The sequence below is a fragment of the Filicampus tigris genome, chromosome 6 (assembly GCF_054856515.1).
Source record: "Filicampus tigris isolate MCC_2025a chromosome 6, RoL_Ftig_1.0, whole genome shotgun sequence".
Lineage (NCBI taxonomy): Eukaryota > Metazoa > Chordata > Actinopteri > Syngnathiformes > Syngnathidae > Filicampus > Filicampus tigris.
This window is the reverse complement of record NC_141222.1, coordinates 1,134,853-1,157,670: the sequence shown is the minus strand read 5'-3', so window position 1 is coordinate 1,157,670 and position 22,818 is coordinate 1,134,853. Positions and strand designations below refer to the sequence as shown.

The following is a 22,818-nucleotide window of genomic DNA, read 5'->3' as shown; positions in this document are numbered from 1 at the left end:
TCACATTAATTGATAGAGGTTTGTGGACCTCCCCTTAAGGCTCAGTTTTTCGGGCCCAAGTTACTTGTCATTTTATCCATCCATCCATTATCGATACCGCTTATCCTCACAGCTATTCCAGCTGTCTTCGGGCAGTAGGCAGGGGACACTCTGAATTGGTTGGCAGCCAATCTCAGGGCACACAGAGACAAACATCTGCACTCACAATCACACCTAGGGGCAATTTAGAGAGTCCAATCAACTTACCATGCATGTTTTTGGAATGTGGGAGGAAATCGGAGTACCCGGAGAAAACCCACGCAGGCACGGGGAGAACATGCAAACTCCACACAGGGAGGCCGGAGTCGGGATCGAACCCACGACCTCTGAACCGTGAGGCGGACGTGCTAAGTTATTTGACATTTTATATATAATATAAAGTATCATGAATTCGGAAGTTAATGATCTTTGCTGATGGTATAAATATTTTGGTTGCCCTGGACATGATATTATTAATCTAATTGTAACAATACGGAAAGGAATGAATAAACGATTTTAAGAAAACAATTCTAATTTTTTGCTTGGTGAAGAGGAAGCAGAATGGTTTTGTTTTGGATTTGACAAATGAATTAATTATGTATAATTGTGTTTTTATGGAGTTGGAACTACATGAAGTCTGTGGAACTATGTTCTTTGGCTTGAACATAGGCCATGAGCTTTGCTAAAAGACACATATGGGAAACAATTAAGATGCAGACAGTGTTAGAAGCAGTGCGGTCAAACGGTTAAAAAAAAATCCATTGCGAAATTTCTATAACTAATTGAGATTAATCCTATTTTTCAACTACAACTTTTTACAAGGCTTGGAAACGATATTTATTTGAGTAAAATGTTGGAATTAATACGAAAAAATGAAAAATATAGTTTGATTCAAAGGCTATTTTAATAGCCTTCTTTGAGCCCCGAATATTATTTTGTCATGTCATGTCATCTTCCAAACCGCTTATCCTATATAGGGTCGCGGGGAGTTGCTGGAGCCTATCCCAGCCGTCAATGGGCGAAGGCAGACTACACCCCGAACTGGTCGCCAGCCAGTCGCAGGGCACACATAGACACTGTCACTGAGCGGGAATCGATCCCACGCTGCCCGCACACAACTCAGGCGTGTGTACCACTACACTATCAGCGGACTGAGTCCCGAATATTATTTTTTTCCAGTAAAATACAACTGTTAAACAACGCACAAGACGTACAAGTAATATGGTATTTGACTTTGGCTTTACAAAGTGCGCAAATTATTTTGGATTTCTAAAATGAACCATAGAGTAACTATTTAAAGGAAAACTAGGTAAAGGCCCGTCTTGTGACAGTGACCTCTGCTCTAAGTTTGGCTGCAAAGTGAGCAAAGGGAATCTGCCACAGGAAGTAAATAAAACTGAGTTAACCGAGTTAATTTTCATGTGTTATAAAATTTAGATTAATCTCTGTAATTAATACTTTTTGACATTTGAAATTTTGACAGCCCTAATTAGAAGCTATTGTAGACCTATTAATTATGGTTGAGTTGAATTGAGACACTGGAGGGTGGGAATAAGAATGATGATGAACACATTTTTTGGAGGTCAATTATTATTATTTCTTTATTATTTATTTTCTTCTCTCAATTCAACCTTAATATTACTTATGGATGTTAGGTAATTATGGATTTGTTGTTATTGGACGCTCTGAATTAAATTAACCACATTGTTCCACATTGTTCCTTTATTTGACCATGGGTGGAGAAAGCAGGGGCGTAACTAGAAATTGTTCACTAGGGTGGCCAGAGTTGAACAATACCTCACTGAGGAGTGGCCTTATGTGAGTCCTTATATGTGTGCATTTTATTTCGTGAAACCAGGGCTGTGGATGGTATGATGAACAATGACTGATCTGTCATTGTCGTTTAGTTTCTATAGTGAGTACTTACTTTATTGACTTTAAAGAGGTTATTTTAGTGTTTGCATTCAGACCATTTGTAAATGTGTTATTTAAATATGCAGTTAATATTAAAAATGTGGCAGAGTGGTTTATACATGGCAGGGATCATATCTTCCTTACATAAAACGAGTAGAATTATCCGTAAGATGTATAAGACATTTGGTGTACATGCTTTTAAAACCACATACATTTTATGTGTGTATGTGGAGGGTTTGAAGCACAGGTGATCCATATTTCAGGTGAAACTTTTAAAAACCTTTTTCATACGGGATCAAGAGCTCAAAGCATAGACTACTGCATCCATGTGAAAATGGCAGGAAAATCACAGGTACCAAATTTTCCACTAGGTGGTCAGGGGGGTTGGCCACCCCTGGGCCCTCCGTGGCTACAAACCTGGTAACAGTTTTTGGCAGTATTTAGAATAAATTTTAAGATGAGCTGTGTTTCTGTTTTTGCTGTTAAAAGATTTAATGTTTTAGTATGGTGAGTATCTGTTTTGGGAGTTTAAAACTGTTTTGGGATAGGTTTTAATTGATACATTATTTCTCCATGTTCTACATATATCCTTAAGACAGGGAATACTTAGCAATTGGCAGAGCTGGGCAGTCCGTCCGTGGGCCGGACCGGTCGGACCCTACGGCCCGGCCGGATGCCCATTTTTGGGGCGGAGGGGTGGGGGGTGACAAATTTGAAAAAATGGCTGGACTAATCATGGCCAGAAGTTGATTTTAGTCCGGCCCACTAATCGGCCCTCATTCATGTGACGTGCTCGCGAGGCGGCCAAAAATCATCTCAGCTTACAATGATTCATACAATGAGCCGCAATGATTCACGTCACCAACGCATTGTGCTGTTGGCGACAGCGCTGCAACACCTGCCACGCTCACATCAGTATTTGTTGCTGCTCTGATCGGTCCATTATGTTGCGCTGATGTACAGTTTCCCACACGGAGGAGAGAATGCAGAACGCAGCTCGTTGCAAAGCTGCTGCAAAGCAAAACTAGTTTGGCAGCGTTGTGTGTGTAAAGAATTTACCCCCTTAGCCGCCAACTTCCAGATCGTTTTCGCAATAAAATTAAATGCATCGTCTAGTCATCTCGTTCCCTTTACAGTTGTAGCAGGCACAATATGCATTGTTGTCGCTGTCTTTTTGAAGCGACGCCGCCCGACTTGTTTCAAAACAATTTGTGTCCACGAGTATATTCAGACACTAGCACATCAAGGTTTAGTTCATGCACTTTTTCTGGTGTTCCATACTTCCAGAAATACGCCATAGCAAACCTACAGTGTATAGTGGTTTGCTGGTATGCTTTTATTTTGAAGGCCGGGAAGAAAGGGGAAGTGTGGAAAATAAGTAACTTGACTGTGACTTCTGGACGTCTGTTGGACCCAAATAATTATACAATACGACAAATCCAACCCCGGGGCTCGCACTGCAAGTAAGCACACGCAGTTGGATAAGTACTACTGGCGCATTTGAAGCGTGTCCACAGCGGGTTCGAATAGTAAATTAGCCAGCTAATGATCTTTATAAAGCGTCTCTCCCGCAGCAACGTCAATTACTGACGATTTTTTTTTTTTGGGGCGCGGAATGAGGCGGGGGCTGACAATGTTTATGAATATGGCCGGAGGATCGCGGCCGTAAGGGTACCCAAGTCAAGGTTGGAGGGTCGTGGCAAAAAATGGTCAAGTGCCCAGCTCTGGCAATTGCTTAGGAAAATTTGACTAAATAGTTCTTTATCTATTTACCAAGTGATATAAATTTGACTAAATAGTTCTTTATCTATTTACCAAGTGATATGTATTAAATATAAACAGGCTGGACGATAGATAGTTCTGTGAAGTTAAGACGACCTTTGTCGTGACAATTCTGAAGGGACAAGACATTGTTTCATAAAATACCGGACTGAAAACTTTGTTATCTACAAGCTGGTTGACATTACAGGTCCATGATTCTCAACCACGTCCAGGAGGAACAAGAAGAGCTACATCACAGTGATTTGATGGGCAAAATCCACAGATGGCAGTGATAAAATTTGGCAAATGCTGGCTGAATTGAGCAACTGCTAGCACAAATTGTAATGTACAAATGGCGGACGCGCCAGGTGGATGTCTCTGAGTGGAATTGGAAAGCACCTTTTTGCAGAGTGAATGAGATACTAACCAGTGAATAAAAGTATGAATGAAAGGTGGAAGTTTGAATGTGAATGAGATTTGAGAGGATGTTTAAGGGACGGGCCCCCGGGATAGAAAACCTGATTTGGGGACCGACAATTTTGGGGGGGGGGCAATGGGTCCATGGGCCTGATCAACCCATTGCATCAATCCCATTGAATTCCCAGGTACTGATTTGCAATATTTCTATTGAAAAAAAAAAATCAATCAATCAAAACATGTTTTGACTAACCAAATTCATCCATCAAGTAAATGAATAATTGGACTCCAAATGGACAAACCACAAGACAGGTGTTGATAAACCTTAAATTTGACTATGAATTATTGCCTTCCAATTGGAGTGGAATCTGTGTGTGAGAGTCATAATTATTATTATTACCATTTAACATTGAGATTGATTGAGATACCAAATGATAGGATGTATTATGTCCCCTTTAAGGGTTAGACATTGTCCAAAACAGACTGAATAACAATAGAGAAAATGTTTTATTTGGATTTCACGTCACATTAGTGTTCAAAATTTTTGAAAATATTTAAACGTTATTGAGGAAATGGTGTTGACATAGTTGCTAAGATAATTTTATGAATAAAAGAAGTGCTGTAGTTTTTAGTATAATACAAATATGTTGAGAAATTGACATTTTGTTTTGAGAATATTTTTGGGGAAAGGTGGACTGTTTTATATGACACGGGCAAAGATAGATGCACAAAATACACTTTTAGTAATTAAATACTTTTCCCACCAGTTGAATATTACGAACAATTATACCAATAATTCTAAAAAGATGCTGGACATGTAACATTCTAATATACAAAATATTTTAGGACATCGTGTATAAATATCATTACAAATTTCTTTCTATAATGCAACAATAGGACATTTACACACAATTAGGAAATGCATACTTTTTAACTACACAATATTATATAAATAGAAATGTAACGTAAAATGTACACTTGTCCATGTTGCGTAGGCTTTCCTAAATTTCTATACTTTGCGAAGATGATGTCTTTATATTTGTTTTAAACTGTCTTTTGGTAAGGCTTTTACGTACATCTATTCTTAACTTATCCCAAAATTTAATTCCATGAATACTAAAGATAAAGCTCTTTTGTTGTGCGTGTATAGCGAACCTTGAAATTTAAGTTGGCCCCTTAACTTATAGCCCCCCTCCCTTTCAGTAAACATTTCCTGTTCATTTCCCGGTAATAAATTATTTCTAACTTTGAACATTATTTGGACAGTTTTGAATTCAGTTTATTAGTCTGCTCATATAATTTAATAATAGGAAAGGACTACTTGTTAATCTTCATTATTACCATAAATAATCACCTTATCTTAAATATGTCCATAGGAGTAGTGCTAGGCATGTTTGTATTTTGTGGAGGCTGGTGTGCTCCTTGCATTAGGGCCTTGGTCGTCAGGAGTATCAATCGTGCGGTGGGCAGTCGTGGGGAAGGGCACATGCCCTACCAGGCTGCCCAGTGGGAGGGGCACCACGTCATGCCTGTCCCAGAGGTTCCAAGGCCGGAGGACTTCAACGAGGAGAACAACATGGAGATCGTCTAGCTTAGGTCCACGATGACTGATTAAAATCTAGGTTGTTGATCTTGCTTGCTCATGTGCTCATGTCCTTCATTGCTCACATCGGGTACACCAATAAATAACACACACTCAGTCCATTACAGGTCACATATTTTTGGTGTATTGTTTAGAAATTTTCCACATGCTGCAGTGTGTTCCCTGAGGCTCAGTGGCAATTAACGAGGAAAGTCCGGGGGGGGGGGGGGGGGGGACCCTGGAACATTGTCGAGTAGTAGTAGGGGATCACGCACACATACATATAGGTCAACATACACAAACAGGGGGGTGGGACGATCTGACCTTTAGGCCAGTTCAAAACAGGAACGAACATTTTTCAGAAAAGCTCAAGTTTTAGCTAAGTGATCCATAAGATCACTCAGATGGGGTTGTTAGACTAGGCCCCTTTGGCGTATATGTTTAGATGACTTGAGCCGGGCCGTTATCTTGCTGTGACCTTTCTCTTGCTTGGCCTTCCTTTTCTATGACACTCTTGGCAAACATATTAGTTGATTTCATTAGGGGTCACACATAGTCACAGGGGCTATCTTCACAGCTGCATCTCGATATTTCTGGCACACTACATGGGTCTAAATTATGTCGGCCTCAGTCTTTGAGGCTGAAAGAGGGAGGTGCGCGTTTTATATTAGATTTTTTTTTACAAATGATTCAATTCTAAATTATGTCGGCCTCACTATTTGAGGCCGAAAGAGGGTCGGAAGGATCTAAATCTATATGAATGGCCTTATATTAGCCAACAGGTTAACCAAAAACCAAATTGGGAATTACACATCGCATAATCAGTTAAAAGTCTCAGTGTCAGCGTGCCCTGGTCTGAGCACGGGACCTCCAGGGAGGAGACCAACCCACATTATGTTTAGAGTTTGAAGACAGTATGAATGTGAGGGCTGCATGTTAGACATTTTCTGCCCTCGCCCGTCTCGGGTGAGAGCATTTGCGAGGATGGAAAAGTTAACCAGACCAGATCATTGTATGATTCCTGAACTTCAGAGATGATAAAGAAAACTGACGAGAAAATTCAATCGATTTGTGTGAGTCTTTATTTATATTGGATAAATTCTTGAAAGATTAAACGAACACGCATTGAGTAAGTAGTTGTTTTGTAAATTGCTAATTGGGCTTATGGACTCGAGACCAAAAAAAATTCCAACAATGTCTTGACTGCAGTTGTGAGCAGGCTACAAACACAGCACCCAAACGCCCTGCTTCTCATCTCTGGTGACTTCAGTCATGCCTCTCCTTCCTCCTCTCTGCCTTCATTCACACAGTATGTCACCTGCCACACCAGAGACAATAAAATACTGGACATTTTCTATGCCAACACCAAGGAGGCATACACATCACTGTCCCTCCCCTCACTGGGCAAAGCTGATCACAACCCGGTGGCTCTCCAGCCTGTGTACAAACCTCTGGTCCGCAGGCAGCCAGCTGTGACCCGCACGGTTCAGAGATGGTCTGGAGAGGCCGAGGAGGCCTTAAAGGACTGTTTCAGCGCAACTGTGTGGGATGTATTCAGCAGAGCTGGGCAGTCCGTCCCTGGGCCGGACCGATAGGACCCTCCGGCCCGGCCGGATGCCCATTTTTGGGGCGGCGGCTGACAAATTTTAAAAAAATGGCTGGACTAAGCATGGTCGGAAGTCGATTTTAGTCCAGCCCACTAATCAGCCCTCATGCATATGACGTGCTCGCGAGGCGGCAAAATTTCATCTCAGTGAAAGGCTTCTTTTTAGGCTTCTTTCTACTCCCGCGTCGGCGCGAGAGACAAATGCCACATTGATTAACGTGACCGACGCATTGTGCTGTTGGCAAAAGGTCTGCAACACATACCAGCACCCATCAGGAATTGTAGCTGCTCTGATCGGTCCATTATGTCACATGTTGCGATGACATACAGTTTCCCACACGGAGAGGAGAGAGTCTAGCAGTGTGGAAAGAATTTACTCACCCACGTTCCCCCTTACCCGCCACCTTCCAGATCGTTTTCGCAATAAAATTAAATGCATCGTCTAGTCATCTTGGTCCCTTTATGGTTGTAGCAGGCACGATATCCATTGTGGTCGCTGTCTTTTTGAAGCGACGCCCCCTGACTTGTTTCAAAACAACTTGTGTCCATGAGTATATATATCATTATTATTATTATTTATTTATTTTTTTGGGGGGGGAGTATATTCAAGCTGCGCGCAGCACTGACTCAAGGATGACGCAGCCACATCAAGGTGGAGTTCATGCACTTCTCTGGCGTCTTCCCTATTTCCGGAAATACGCCATAGCCAACTAGCTGTGTATAGTGGTTTGCTGGTATGCTTTTATTTTGAAGGCAGGGAAGGAGGGGAAGTGTGGAAAATAAATAAGTAACTTGACTACGACTTCTGGCTGGCTGTTGGACCCAAATAATTATACAATACGACAAATCCAGCCCGGGGCTCGCAATGCAAGTAAGCACACGCACGTTGGCTAAGTACTGCTGGCGCATTTGAAGTGTGTCCACAGCAGGTTCATATTGTACATAAGCCAGCTAGTGATCTTTAAAAAGCCTCTGCCGTTAGAGCATTTCTCCCGCGGTAACGGCAATCATGGATGCTTTTTTTTTTTTTTTTGGTCGGAGGGCGGAATGGGGCGGGGGCCAACAATGTTTATAAATATGGCTGGGGGGTCACAGCCGGAAGGGTACCCAAGTCAAGGGTAGAGGGTTGCGGCCGGACGGGCAAAAAATGGTCACGTGCCCAGCTCTGGTATTCAGCGATGTCATAGTCTAATGGACACTGTTGCAGACTATATAAATTTCTGCATGGAGAACACCATACACACCAGGACAGTAATGTGTTTCTCCAACAATAAATCCCGGATCACACCGGACATTAAAGCTCTCCTGAAGGAGAAGAAGAGGGCTTTTGTGTCAGGAGGAGCGGAAGATAGTGCAGCGCCAGCTGAGGAGGATCAGAGAGGGGAAAAGGTCCTACAGAAAGAGGATGGAGGAACAGCTGCAGCACAATAATGCCAGGGGAGACTGGAGCGGCCTGAAGACCATCTCAGGCCACGGACAACCTAAGGGGGGGAACCTGCAGTGGGCAAATGATCTGAACCTTTTTTTCAATAAGTTCGATCAGATGCCTGCCCCCGCTCAGTCTCTCCTGCTGCAACCCCCACCAGCCCCTCCTGCTGCAGCCCCCACCAACTCCTCCTGCTGTGAACGACGACACACACACAATCTTCAGCTCCCAGCCGCATCAGACAGCCACCACATCGCATTTACTCTCGAGTTTAGATTGAAAGAATGGAATTAGGCTCTATCTGTGAATATCTTTTCGAGATATCTAAAGATAACGGTTCATAATTGACTTTTGATAATTTAGTAACGTCTTTTGTTATCACTATTCCCAAGTACTTCAAAGATTCTGCTTCCCAGTTAAGTTTGTACCTCCCTTTCAGCCACTGTACCACAGTGAAATATTGGGTGGTAATTGGTGTTTTTGATATGTTGAGTTTATATCCAGAATTTCCTATATTCTGAAAGTAGGTTCATCAGTCCAATAAATTATTTTTCAGGCTCCTTTAAGTTAACTAAAATGTCATCAGCAAACAACGCAATCTGTTCCGAGGGTTTTAGTCGAAGTCATTGCCAGAGCGCAATAAAAGTGACATGCAAAAAAAGTGACATCCATAAAAATGACAGCTCTCGTATATCTAAGCGGCGCTTGAGCAACAAGTCGCCCTCAAAAAGCAATAAATATATCCATCAGAGCAACACCAATGTAAATTATTGTGAGCATGTGCGTGTGTGCGTGCGTGTGCGGACGTGTGTGTGTGGGTGCGTGTGTATGAGTGTTTGAAAGTGCAGAGGGGCTATTTGTGGGACTTGAATCCAATACTTGTTTTTTCAATTGAAGGGGAAGTCAACCCAAACATTTTCTTCAAGAACATGTTTTATGCAGGCCCCCTAGTTGAACAGGCATTCTGATTAATATTGTTTTTGTGGAATATGAGTCAAGAAGCAAAATCTAGCCATCTAAGGGGTCGGCCATTTTATCACTTCTGTCGACTGAAAATGACATCACAGATGCCCTGAGGGCTGAAATAACGACCAATCATGGCTCAGTTTCAGAAAACAGGTGAGCTGTGATTGGTCATTACCTGAGCCCTGAGCAACTGTGATGTAATTTTCACTCGACAAACGTGACAAAATGGCCGCCCTCAGTGATGGCTAAAACTTCCAAGGTTTGTGGTTGTGGATATAGAGTTTGGTAAAATGTCTCAAAGCACTCTTGTATTTTCTCTGTCGTGTATTCCATTGTTCCCGTGTTAAGATATTTAATTTTGTTAATCGTTAATCTGCTTGTTGTTTTCACAGTTTATATGATAAGATTTTTGCCGACTTGGCGCCCACTTCGTGGTTCCCTTGTTTCAGAAATATAAGTCTTTTCTGGGTCTTCAAGGTCAAGGTGAAGGTAAACTTTAATTTCCATGAGGGGCAATTTGCTTTGCAGCCAGAAGTCAACTCAAGGACACATCAACTATCCACTCACCCACATCTGTATACAAGGAATACAATGTTATGCCATGTTATTTAAAAGAGCAATGGAGGCCGGTATGAATGAGTTCTTGAACCTGTTTGTCCTGCACTTGGCATACGGTATCTGCGCTCTGATGGCAGTTTATATAAAGCTGACAGAGGATGACTGCCGCCTGCAATGATGGAATGGGCCTTTTCTGCTACTCTTGCTCGGTAGAGCGAGGAAAGTTCTTGGAGATTCAGGCCTCCGATCTTGCTGCACACCTTAACGATATGTTGCAAGCACTTTTTGCTTTTACAAGTCAGGGATCCAAACCAGCATATAAAAGTACATGTTAAAACTGACTCAATAAAACAAGAATAAAACATTTTCATGAAAACAGAATTAACATCAAAACCTTTCAGCTTCCTATAAAAGTGCATTCGCTGATGGGCTTTAGCAGAAACCGAATCAATTTGCAAATCGAAATTTAGCTTGGTGTCAAGAGTTATCCCTAATTATTTGTATTTTTCCACTACCTGCACATTCTGTCCATGAATAAGGACAGGGTGGAGAGGGGTAGACTTCCATCTAAAATCAATGACCATCTCCTTTGTTTTAGAAACATTGATTTCTAAAAAGGTCACTGATGGTGCAGTGGTACACACATCTGAGTTTGCAGGCAGCGTGGGATCAGTTCCTGCTCAGTGATGGTGTCTGTGTGTGTCTCCTGCAACTGGCTGGCGACCAGTTCAGGGTATAGTCAGCCTTTTGCCCATTGTTAGCTGGGATAGGCTCCAGCACCTCCCCGTGACCCTGTACAGGATAAGCGGTTTGGAAGGTGACACATGACACATAATTTCTACAAAGGAATGATCGCACCAATCGCTAAAAGTGTTAAGAACCAGGTCATCATTGTTTAAAAGTGACACAATTACAGAATCGTCTGCAAATTTGATGATGAATCTTCCCCTTTGATGACTCTAGCACTCATTTGTATACAAAACAAATAAAAGCGGTGAAAGAACACATCCTTGTGGGGATCCAGTAGAAGATAAAAGAACATCTGATAAAATACCATTAACCATTAACCGTTTGTGCGTTTGCTGGATCGCGGGACGGCAATCAATTTGATGTTTGGGGTGAAACATAGCCATCGATGCTAGCAGTTAGCATTCGAGCTAGTGTGCTGCCGCAATGGGGTTTGTCTGTGGGAAAGAGTTATTTTCGGGTGAAACGGATCGAAAATGTCACACAGCAATGCAGACTATAAAGACACAGAATGTTGTTGCAGAATGCATGTTTTGTCACATACACACAGACTGAAACGCCCCCCCCCCACACACACACACACCAACACGCACGCACGCACGCACGCCCCACACACACACATGGCTACTTTGTTGTTCTGCCTGCGGAGCCTGTTTAAAAAAAAAAGTACAGGGGCTGAAATTTTGTGCTACTTCTGCTTAATTTATTTCTTTTATATATACTATTATTATTTTATTGTTTATTAAAGTACTTGAATTTACCTTAAGATTATCATCCATCCATCCATTATCTGTACCGCTTCTCCTCACAAGGGTCGCGGGGCGTGCTGGAGCCTATCCCAGCTGTCTTTGGGCAGTAGGCAGGGGACACCCTGAACTGGTTGCCAGCCAATCGCAGGGCACACAGAGACAAACATCCGCACTCACAATCACACCTAGGGGCAATTTAGAGTATCCAATCAACTTACCATGCATGTTTTTGGAATGTGGGAGGAAACCGGAGTGCCCGGAGAAAACCCACGCAGGCACGGGGAGAACATGCAAACTCCACACAGGGAGGCCGGAGCCGGGATCGAACCCACGACCTCTGAACTGTGAGGCGGACGTGCTAACCAGTCGCCCACCGTGCCGCCCTACCTTGAGATTATTTCAAGATATTCTTTAACTAAATCTAATTCATTTTATTGATTGGATGGACTTTAATTTGCTTGAAGGTGATTATTTTGTATTTTTGTCTGATTGAATGGTTGTTTTTAAAAAGATAAATAAATAAATGAGACGTTGCTACAGTTACTCAGTACTTGAGTAGTTTTTTCACCAAGTACTTTTTTACTTTTACTCAATTATTTAATTATTAGTAATTATTTGGATGACTACTTTTTACTTCTACTTGAGTCATTATTCTGAAGTAACAGTACTTTTACTTGAGTACAATTTTTGGCTACTCTATCCACCTCTGATTATATCCCTGCATGGCGCAAAAAAAAAAAAAAAATGGTAAGAGACACTATGTACCCTATGAAGGGATCACCAAGTGGTAGCACTGGTTACTTTTTCCTCTCATCCTGCCTGCGCGCTCCCGTTAGGCGTCCAAGGTTAACCAATGAGGTTGAGCTGCAGCCGCCCAAATCTGTCGCACTTGATTGGTCGAGATGGCGCATTTCATCTAGCCCAGCCAGCGCCCGAATCTAAGTGTACAAGTACAACTCGTGAGTCTTACAAGTACAAATCTGTTTTAGGGTGATAAATGTAGTGCAAAAGTCACGTGTGCGTACAGGCAGCAGAAAAACCACTCGTGACACCAAGTGGCGACTTCTTCAACTACAAGTTGCCATTCATACAGGTACAAATCAGCATTTCCCCACAAGTACTGTACACAATACAATTTTGCTTCAAGTACAAAATGTATGTATTTTTCCAACCAAGGAGAATTTTGTTTTTCACACATACAAGTTATCATTTCTACAGGTACAAATGTTCCTTTTTTTTTTTTTTTTTACAAGTACAACTTTTTTGGAGATACAAAATTTGTTCACACACCTTCAAATTGTTTTCTCTACAAATACAAATTTCTAACATTTCCTTGTTACAAGTACAAATTTCCATTAAGTCCAATTTTCCATTAAGTACAAATTTCTGTCGTACAAGTACAAGTTACTTTTGCACCAAATTTACCATCCATATACCTCACTCTCACCCCACTTCACTCACGTCGGAGCTGGTGGCTGCAAGCGATGTCGGACAATGCACGCGACTGATTGTGAGGCAGCCCAGCGACATGAAGATCGATGCAGGCTGGACGGACAGTAAGGAGTGAATGTTGTTGTGCTAACGCCTTTTGTTTTAAAGGCCTGAAGCTAGTTGTTGCTATTAGCCATGCCGTTATCTTACTGTTAGCTGGGGAGGAAAGCGGTTGGGTAAAGATCCATGCGTGCCTGATGGCTGCCTGCAGCTCGTTCCCAGCCTCCGTCTGCCTCCTGAGAGTTGAAACGAGTTAAGCGTAGCTAAATGTCCAAAATATAACCAGTAAGGGTTAGTGTGCGCAGTCATGCTCTTGTCCGCTTCAGCCTGTAAGTGGAGAAGCGATCGCCACTGTATTGTTCATTTTGTGGAGGTGATCATGATGAGCTCACGTTTGATGTCAATAAATGTAAACTATTGTGCAGAACACTTTTATACTTTCACAGGTTGAAGTGGACAAAAGTAGTAATGTGCATTTGCATTTTGGTGGCGATCGGTCGCCATTTTAGACAACAGAACTGACAAAGCGAGCAAGATTACCACGCTTGCCGCCCTCCTGTGACTTAGACCGCTGAGACCGAAAAAATAACAAGCCGAGCACCAAAAGGGGGTGTGCCAATTTGTCGTAAATCCAATCACAAAAAAAAAGCCCTTAAATCACTACAGTGTCTTTAGGTGGGGCATTTTAGTACTGATGTCATTTTTACATGCAAACCTATTATATAAGTGCCAATGTTAAGCTCATCCAAGTGTCCCTTTAAGTCTGAATTGATGGGCATCGAATTGGTTGTTTATGGCAACGTTTTATTTATGAAATTGTGTAATGCTAACTATAGTTTGTTTTGTGTCAATAGTGAAAAATGCTTGTTGCCCTAAATATGTTTGCAGAGCTGGGCAAACCGCCTATGTGATGGACCGGTCCAGCTAACCATCTATGACGGATGCCCATTTTGTAGGCCTTGAATGATTGACGGGAAACTTAAAAAAAAAACAGACCTGTGAGGCATTGTAGATGCGCTGTTGGCATTCAAGCAGGAGTAAAGAAAAGCTTTCGACAAGCTCGCAGTTGTCCCACATTTTTATTTGTTCAATTAAAGGACACGACACAACATGCGTGTCAAGAAGAAGAGGAAGAAGAAAAAGACAAAGTAGAACGGAGATGGAGGAGTCGAACGTAGGAGAACTCGACAACATAGTCAAGCAGCTTAAACTGTGAAAAGAGGGCATCCTGTCAAAAGTAAGCCATTTTTAACATGATCTTTTGGGCGTTTTAAGTTTGAAAATAAAATAAGTGCATGTGAGGCTTTGTAAAGCTCTTTGGGCAGAATGATGTACTGTAGAAACACAAAATAACCGCATAATAGTGTTCTAATATGACATACTCTTTTTTTTTCATTAGACGGATAGACAGATCAAAATTTATCCGTAGTTGGCCGCAGTTTGTAGTCGTAAACGCTAATGTAAGCCTGTTTAAAATCATAAGCGGACCGGCCCATAGGTGGATACTATTTTTTCCGGCTGGACAAAATTGCAGCTAAACGGACAGCGGAAGGGTACCCCGGCTGTAGGCAGAGCTCTGCATGTTTGTATTCCTTTCCAAAAGAGAGACGACTTTGTGAAGGAAAAGATCAATGCTTGGAATTTGACTTAACGGATTACTAGTATTCATCTATATTGGTTATACAGTAAATAAAAAAAAGAAATGGGGGTGGGGGGTTGGGGATAGTGAATTCACTACAGTGCCACAACAGACGAAGTTATTCTGCCAGGTAAGATGTGTTGGATGAAAGAGAATGGGCAAATTACATCTCAATCTAACTCACAACAACAAGCACAATTGTTCTTACTTGAACTTTATATAGCATTTACGTAGTATATTCTCTCTTGATCACAAAATCAGATGAAACTGCAGAGCAAGCCTTGAATATGGTAGAGTGACAAAAAAAATCCAAGCTTTACTAAAACTTCTAGTAGGCACTCAAAGCATGGTGAGTTTACATTTTACGGAATAGGTTTGACTAATTAATAAATAATTAAATTAATGAATTCTTCTTTGTTCCTTATACATTTTTTAAATGTCTTTATCTTATTCAGCAGATTTCTTTGAAATCCTTAGTACTACAATCCAAGCTTCAACTAAAACCTCCATTGGACACTCCAAGCATGGTGAGATCACATCGTAGGAAATAGTTTTGACTAAGTAAATGAATTCCTCTTTGTTCTTCATACATTCTTTAATTATCCTTATCTTATTCACCAGATTTCTTAGAAATTCTCAGTGTTACATGCTACAATCCAAGCTTTAACTCACTGAAATTTCTAGTGGACACTCCAAGCATGGTGAGTTTCCGGTTTACGGAATAAGTTTGACTAAGTAATTCTTCTTTGTTCCTTAGACATTTTTATGTCTGTGTCTCATTCAGTAGATTTTTTTTTTAGAAATTCTCAGTGTTACATCCTTACAGTACTGAAAATTTTTCTCAAAACCTCTGTTGTCATCCAGCACGTTGTTCATCACTCCACATGACTATCTTCAAATCACACACCTGTAACTTCCCCCTCCTCCACTCCATCTCCTCACAGTACTTCCCCCTGCCGGTGACCCCCCCCCCCCCCCGCATGCTGTCACTGTCCCCTCCTGCTACCATCTACCCCATTCAACCCATCATCACAGCCAGATCATTCCGACCCTACAATAATGAGAGAAAACATTGTGAAATACCAAACCCAAATCTTCGTCGACTCCCCCGTTTCTCACTGCCTCCCATACACCAGAATATCCTCAAACTGTCGCTTTTTAACACCCGCTGACTCAACAATAAAGCTCTCATCCTACACGAATTTGTAACCGACAACAACCTGGACTTCCTCTTCATCACATAAACTTGGCACAACCCACTGGACTACTTTTCACTCAACCAAGCCACTCCTCCAGGATACACCTACATCGACCAGCCTCGCCTCACTGGCCAAGGTGGTGGAGTGGCCTCAGTCCACAAAACAGATTTCAAAATCAACACCATATCCACCACACCCACTCAATCATTCGAACACATCACCTTCAAACTTAGTGGTCCCTCCCCTCTGGTCATTGCTGTTATCTACAATCCCCCCAAGTTCAACCTAGCATTTCTCTCCAACTTCTCTGATTTCGTCACACAGCTCACACCCATATCACCCTCCAGTCTGCTTCTCGGCGACTTCAACCTCCACATCGACGACACCAACTGCAACCATGCCTCTGAGTTCCTGGACCTTCTGGATTGCCTTAACTTCACTCAAAGCGTCAACTTCCCTCCCACAACCATGGCCATACTCTGGACTTGGTCTGCTCTACCGTTCTCAGCATTCAAAATCTCTCCAGCACCAACCTCAACATTTCTGACCACCTGGCTATCACTATGGACCTCCACCTCCCCTCCCCAAGGAAAAGCGCACTATATTATTCAGAAACCTTAAATCCATCTCCCCACTTGACTTCAATACCTCCATCCTTACCCACCTGTCCACCTCACCTCCTCCTCTACCCCACGACCCCACTGTCCTTACTAACTACTACAACAGCACTCTCTCCACCTGTCTGAATGAAATCGGCCCTGTCAAAACCAAATTTGTCTCACTCCGCATACTAAAAACCCGCAAGCCAGCTTGAAAGACTTTACAACAAAACAGGTTTAACGGTCCATCACATTGCCTACACTGATCACCTTCAGCTTTACAAGACAGCCCTCAACTCCACCAGTTCTGCCTACTACTCCAACCTCATTCGCACCGATTCCTACAATCAAAAGGCACTCTTCTCCACTGTCAACAAACTCCTTAAACCCTGTGATAACATTTCTACCTCTTTCAACACTTAAAAATGCAATTCATTCCTATCCTTCTGTCAAACTAAAGTCGATATCCTCCACTCCTCATTAACCACCACTCCCTCCTCCCCTCTCTTCCTACCTGCCTCGATCCCTCCTACCACTCCGCCCCTCTCTAAATTCACACCCGTCTCTTCTGCCGAGCTCACCAAAATCATCTCTACAATGAAATCGTCAACCTGCATACTGGATCCCATTCCATCATCCCTCATCATCACCACCATAGTTAACTCCTCCCTCAACTCTTCCTCTGTTCCCTCCTCACTCAAACTTGCTGCTGTTACCTCCATCATCAAAAAACCCGGACTCAACCCTGACATCTTGAGCAACTTCCGACCCATCTCCAATCTCCCCTTCCTGTCCAAAATTATAGAACGTGTTGTCGCATCCCAAATCAAAGCCCACCTTGAAAATAACCAACTCTTTGAACAATTTCAATCTGGATTCCGCACACAACACAGCACTGAAACCACCCTCCTCAAAATCACCAACGACCTCCTCCTCTCCTCTGACTCCGGCCAACTCTCCATTCTCATCCTCCTCGCCCTCACCACCGCCTTTGACACCATCAACCACTCCATCCTACTCTCTCGCCTGCAATCTGTCAATATCACCGACAAAGTCCTCACCTGGCTTCACTCCTACCTCACACACGGGAAACAATTCATCCACATCAACAACTGCTCCTCATCCACTGCCCCCTTGTCCCATGGTGTCCCCCAGGGTTCTGTGCTTGATCCTCTTCTCTTCATCCTCTACCTTCTCCCCCTCTGTCAAATTATCCGTCACCACGGTCTCCGCTTTCACTGCTACGCTGATGACGTCCAATTGTACATCTCCACTAAATCCATCAGCTCTGCTACCCACTCCACTCTGTTCAACTGTCTTTCTGATAAATCCTGGATGCAAACAAACTTTCTTTTCCTCAACAGCTCCAAATCCCACCTGCTGATAATTGGCCCTAACTCCCTCACACAGACTGCCTCCAACTTCAACCTTACTCTTGACAACTCCACCCTGTCCGCCTCCTCTCACTGCCGGAACCTTGGTGTACTATTTGACAATAATCTTTCTTTTGATCAACACATTTTTCTTTCACCTCAGGAACATTTCTCACCTCCGACCCTTACTTTCCTTCACTGCTGCTCAGACCCTCATCCATGCCTTCATCACCTCCCGCCTTGACTACTGTAATAGCATCCTCTATGTCACAAGCTTCAAACTCCTCAATAAATTACAATACATCCAGAATGCTGCCGCCCGCCTTCTCACTCACACCCGTTCCCGTGATCATATCACTCCCATCCTTAAAAAACTCCACTGGCTCCCCGTTCCCCACGGCATTCTACTCACCTACAAAGCCCTTCACAACCAGGCCCCCTTCTACCTCTCCGATCTTCTCCACTCATACACTCCTTCCCGCACCCTCCACTCTTCAAATGCGAACCTCCTTTCCATCCCCCCAATCAAGTACAAAACCTGGGGGGACCGAGCTTTCTCTGTTGCCGCCCACCCTCTGGAACTCCCTTCCACAACACATTCGTAACTGCACAGACCTCATATCTTTCAAAACACTCCTCAAGACTCACCTATTCCGCCATGCTTTTTAACATCACTTAATCTTTGCAATTTTGTCCTCTTCTGTTGGTTTTAGCTATTTTTGTTTTAACAGCAGGTTTTATTTGACTCAATTATTTTTGCTGTGAAGCGTCTTTGAATGATATGAAAAGCGCTATACAAATAAAATGTATTATTATTATTATTATTATTATTATCACGATTAAGGAGCAGCTTTGCAGCAGGGATATTGAGCTGTTAGCTGTTGGCATGAGGCCATTCTACATCCTGCGAGAGTTTAGTCATGTGATCGCGGTGACCATCTACGTCCCCCCCGCTGCCAATGGCGACACAGCCTGTGATGTCTTGACTGCAGCCGTGAGCAGGCTACAAACACAGCACCCAAATGCCCTGCTACTCATCTCTGGTGACTTCAATCATGCCTCCCCTTCCTCCTCTCTGCCTTCATTCACACAGTATGTCACCTGCCACACCAGAGACAATAATACACTGGACCTTTTCTATGCCAACCCCAAGGAGGCATACACATCACTGCCCCTCCCCCCGCTGGGCAAAGCTGATCACAGCCTGGCTCTCCAACCTGTGTACAAACCTCTGGTCCGCAGGCAGCCAGCTGTGACCCGCACGGTTCAGAGATGGTCTGGTGAGGCCGAGGAGGCCTTAAAGAACTGCTTCAGCACAACTGTGTGGGAAGTATTCAGCGATGCTCATGGGGAAGACATTAGTAATCTAACGGACACTGTTACAGACTATATACATTTCTGCATGGAGAACACCATACCCACTAGGACAGTAAGGTGTTTCTCCAACAACAAACCCTGGATCACACCAGACATAAAAGCTCTCCTGAAGGAGAAGAAGAGGGCTTTTGCGTCAGACAACAAAGAGAAGCGGAAGATTGTGCAACGCCAGCTGAAGAGGAGGATCAGAGAGGGGAAAAGGTCCTACAGGAAGAGGATGGAGAAGCAGCTGCTGCAGAATAATGCCAGGGGAGTCTGGAGGGGCCTGAAGACCATCTCAGGCCACGGACAACCCAAGACCCGGACTGCGGGGGGATCTGCCGTGGGCAAATGAGCTGAAGAGATGGTGGTGGATTCCGTGTAGGCGCCATCACTCTGCACCTGCACCAGTGAATATTCGGAGAACAGATGTTGAGAGGGTCTCAACTTATAAGTACCTTGGTGTTCATCTAAACAACAAACTGGACTGGAGCGACAACACAGACGCTCTCTATAGGAAGGGTCAGAGCAGACTCTTCTCAGGAGACTGAGGTCTTTTGGGGTTCAGGGGACATTTCTCAGGAACTTTTATGACTCGGTGGTTGCATCGGTCATTTTCCAGGGAGTGGTCACCTGGGCAGGCGGTGTCTCGGCCCGGGACAAGAAGCGGCTGGACAAACTGGTCAGGAGGGCTCTGTCCTGGGCTGCTCCCTGGACTCTGTGGACTCAGTGGAGGACAGGAGGATGATGGCCAAGCTGTCATCAATGCTGGACAACCCAGCCCACCCCCTCCAGGGCACCCTAACAGCACTCCACAGCTCCTTCAATGACAGACTATTACACCCTCAGTGTGCAAAGGAAAGATTCCGCCGCTCCTTCTTGCCTGCTGCTGTCAGACTCTTTAACAAGAAAATTCTGTAGTCTCTACAAACTGGCGATTTGTGCAGTCCTGCACCTGAGCTTATATCGTGCAATACTCAACATTCCCCATTACTGTTAGTCTAGTTTTACTCTTATCCAATGCTGTTCCTTATATTTCACTGCAACACTGCAGCACTGTCACTTACTTAGAGTATTTTTCCTCTGTACAATGTACAGGCTAAAATGAGTGTTTCTTCATACTTTATATGTAGATGTATGTTGGTGTGTATATACATGTGTATATACACATAGTTACTACGTATATTTACATAGGTTTGATTCTGTTTGCCGTTGATGGTATACATTAATGGCTACATTATGCCGCCGTCTCTGTGTGACCTATATCTTTGCTGCTGTAACACTGAAAATTTCCCCACTGTGGGATCAATAAAGGCCTTCTTAGCTTATCTTATCTTGTCTTATGATGCAATTGTGACTGGTCTACCTGTTGGATCAACTAATAATGTTGTAATAATGTATAATGATGCTGTTCTTTTTCTGTACTGTTATCTTCTTCAGCCTGGAACAAACCTGGTTCAGTACCTGAATACAGCAACAACGGAGTACCTATTTGTTCTTATGCTTGAGGAGGAGCACAGTACTCACAAGCATAATGTTATAATAAATGAGGGAGCCTTGGCACACCAATCCCTTTTGGGTGCAGTTGATGGGCGCTTCAAAAACATTTGATGTATTTGATATACAGTACATTACCCCAAACCATGCTGCAGAGGTTTGGGAATTTATTAAGAATGTGATCTTTCAGATACCAGGACAGCAATCAAATGCAGTGAAGTTGTTGTGAGCTCAACTTGCTACCTTGTAGTAAGCTGAGTCACCATTGACCCAGCAGCTGAGTCACCGGTGACCCAGCGGCGGAGTCAAGTTTGACACAGTGGCGGAGTCACCGTTGACCCAGCAATGGAGTCACCGTTGGCCATACCTGTCAAGTTATACACTTTCGGCATACTTTGTACAGGTGGAAACACCTTTTCAAATATGTACGCCGTATCACTGATTTCCATTCATGTGACAGTAGCCATTTGAAAATAATGTGTAATGTGTAAGATTATATTTAGATATGTAAGGGCAAATGACAACTTTCATAAGACTCAGTACACCCTGGAGTTGACAGGAGCTGAGTCACCGTTGACCCAGCAGCGGAGTCACCGTTGAACCAGCAGCGAAGTCACCGTTGACCCAGCAGCGGAGTCACCGTTGAACCAGCAGCGAAGTCAGAGTTGACCCAGCAGCAAAGTCACATTCAACCCATTTTGGGATAAACAATTCCCAACCCAACTCAGCTTCTGCTTGAAGGTTTGTTGCAGATACTTACTGTTTTAAACTTTAGCAGGTGTTTCATGTGCATTATACCCTTGCTGTAGCTGCCTGGGAGCAGTGAGTCGTCCTGTCCATTAATGACAGATACCAAGTCCCACAAGTTGCTGCTTCCCCCTGGAGGCTATCAGAAAAAAACACAATACACTGTAAAAATGCTTTCATCCATTGTCATTGTAACTTAAGTAGGTAATGCATTGTAACACAACAATAATTGTTTTCAATTGTTAATATATGTTCATATGTTCAAAGTTAAAAAAAAGTATTTGGAGTTGTCCAAAAAAAGGTACAATTTGAAAACGTGAACTTGACTTAATATGAATATGGTAAGTTTAAGTGTAGCCGGATCTTGTAAACACACAACCATATTAATGTGCCACACATATAGTGCTTGAAAGTTAAATGTCATCGCTGTCCTGTGAAAAACACTTCTATCCAATTTTGGAAACCTTTTTAATCTTCACTTTAATGTGATGTCTGTAACGCGTAAACATGTTTCATGTAATAATAACACAGCTGGGCACTTGACCCTTTTTTGCCCTTCCAGCCGCGACCCCCCGACCATATTCATAAACCCGCCCCGTTCCGACCTACGCCCCCCCCGCAAAAATACGTTTATGATGCCCCCGCAGGAGGGATGCTAACGGAAGAAGTTTATTTAAAGACAATTAGCTAGCTAACTTACTCTTCAAACCCGCTGCGGATACGCTTCAAACGCGCCACTTTAATACTCATGTACTTATCCATGTAGTGTATGGACCTACTTTTCCAGGCGTAGTTATTTGCCCTGTGATTTCCTCAGTGTACCTCGGCGTGCGCGGAGTGATATAATTTCGAGTGTTATCAGTGATTCAACTCGTCTGTGAATGAATGCCGTTTACGCAATAAAAAGAAGATGAGCTTAAGTTTTGAAAGACACAACAACCCAGCTGCGTGTACTTACTTCCATTGCGAGCCATGGGGTTGGTTTTGTCATATTGTATAATCATTTGGGTCTTAAGTTACTTATTTTCCCCACTCCCCTCCTTCACACTTCCCTGCCTTCAAAATAAAAGCATGCCAGAAAACCACTAAACAGCAGGTTTGCTAGGGCGTATTTCCGGAAGTAGGGAAGTGCATGATGTGCCAGTGTCATACTTGAGTGCTGCGCGCAGCTTG

At 43.2% G+C, this 22,818-nt stretch overlaps 1 protein-coding gene across 3 annotated transcripts in view; it reads right to left on the bottom strand.

The window, feature by feature from the left end:
- wdr17 (WD repeat domain 17) overlaps nucleotides 1-22,818 on the bottom strand; it is a 245,828-nt gene that overhangs the window by 79,468 nt on the left and 143,542 nt on the right. For all 3 annotated transcript variants that reach the window (XM_086033934.1, XM_086033935.1, XM_086033936.1), the window contains one exon: nucleotides 21,659-21,784. In XM_086033934.1, coding sequence (XP_085890060.1) covers nucleotides 21,659-21,784 — 126 coding nt within the window. The remainder of the gene's footprint in view (nucleotides 1-21,658; nucleotides 21,785-22,818) is intronic.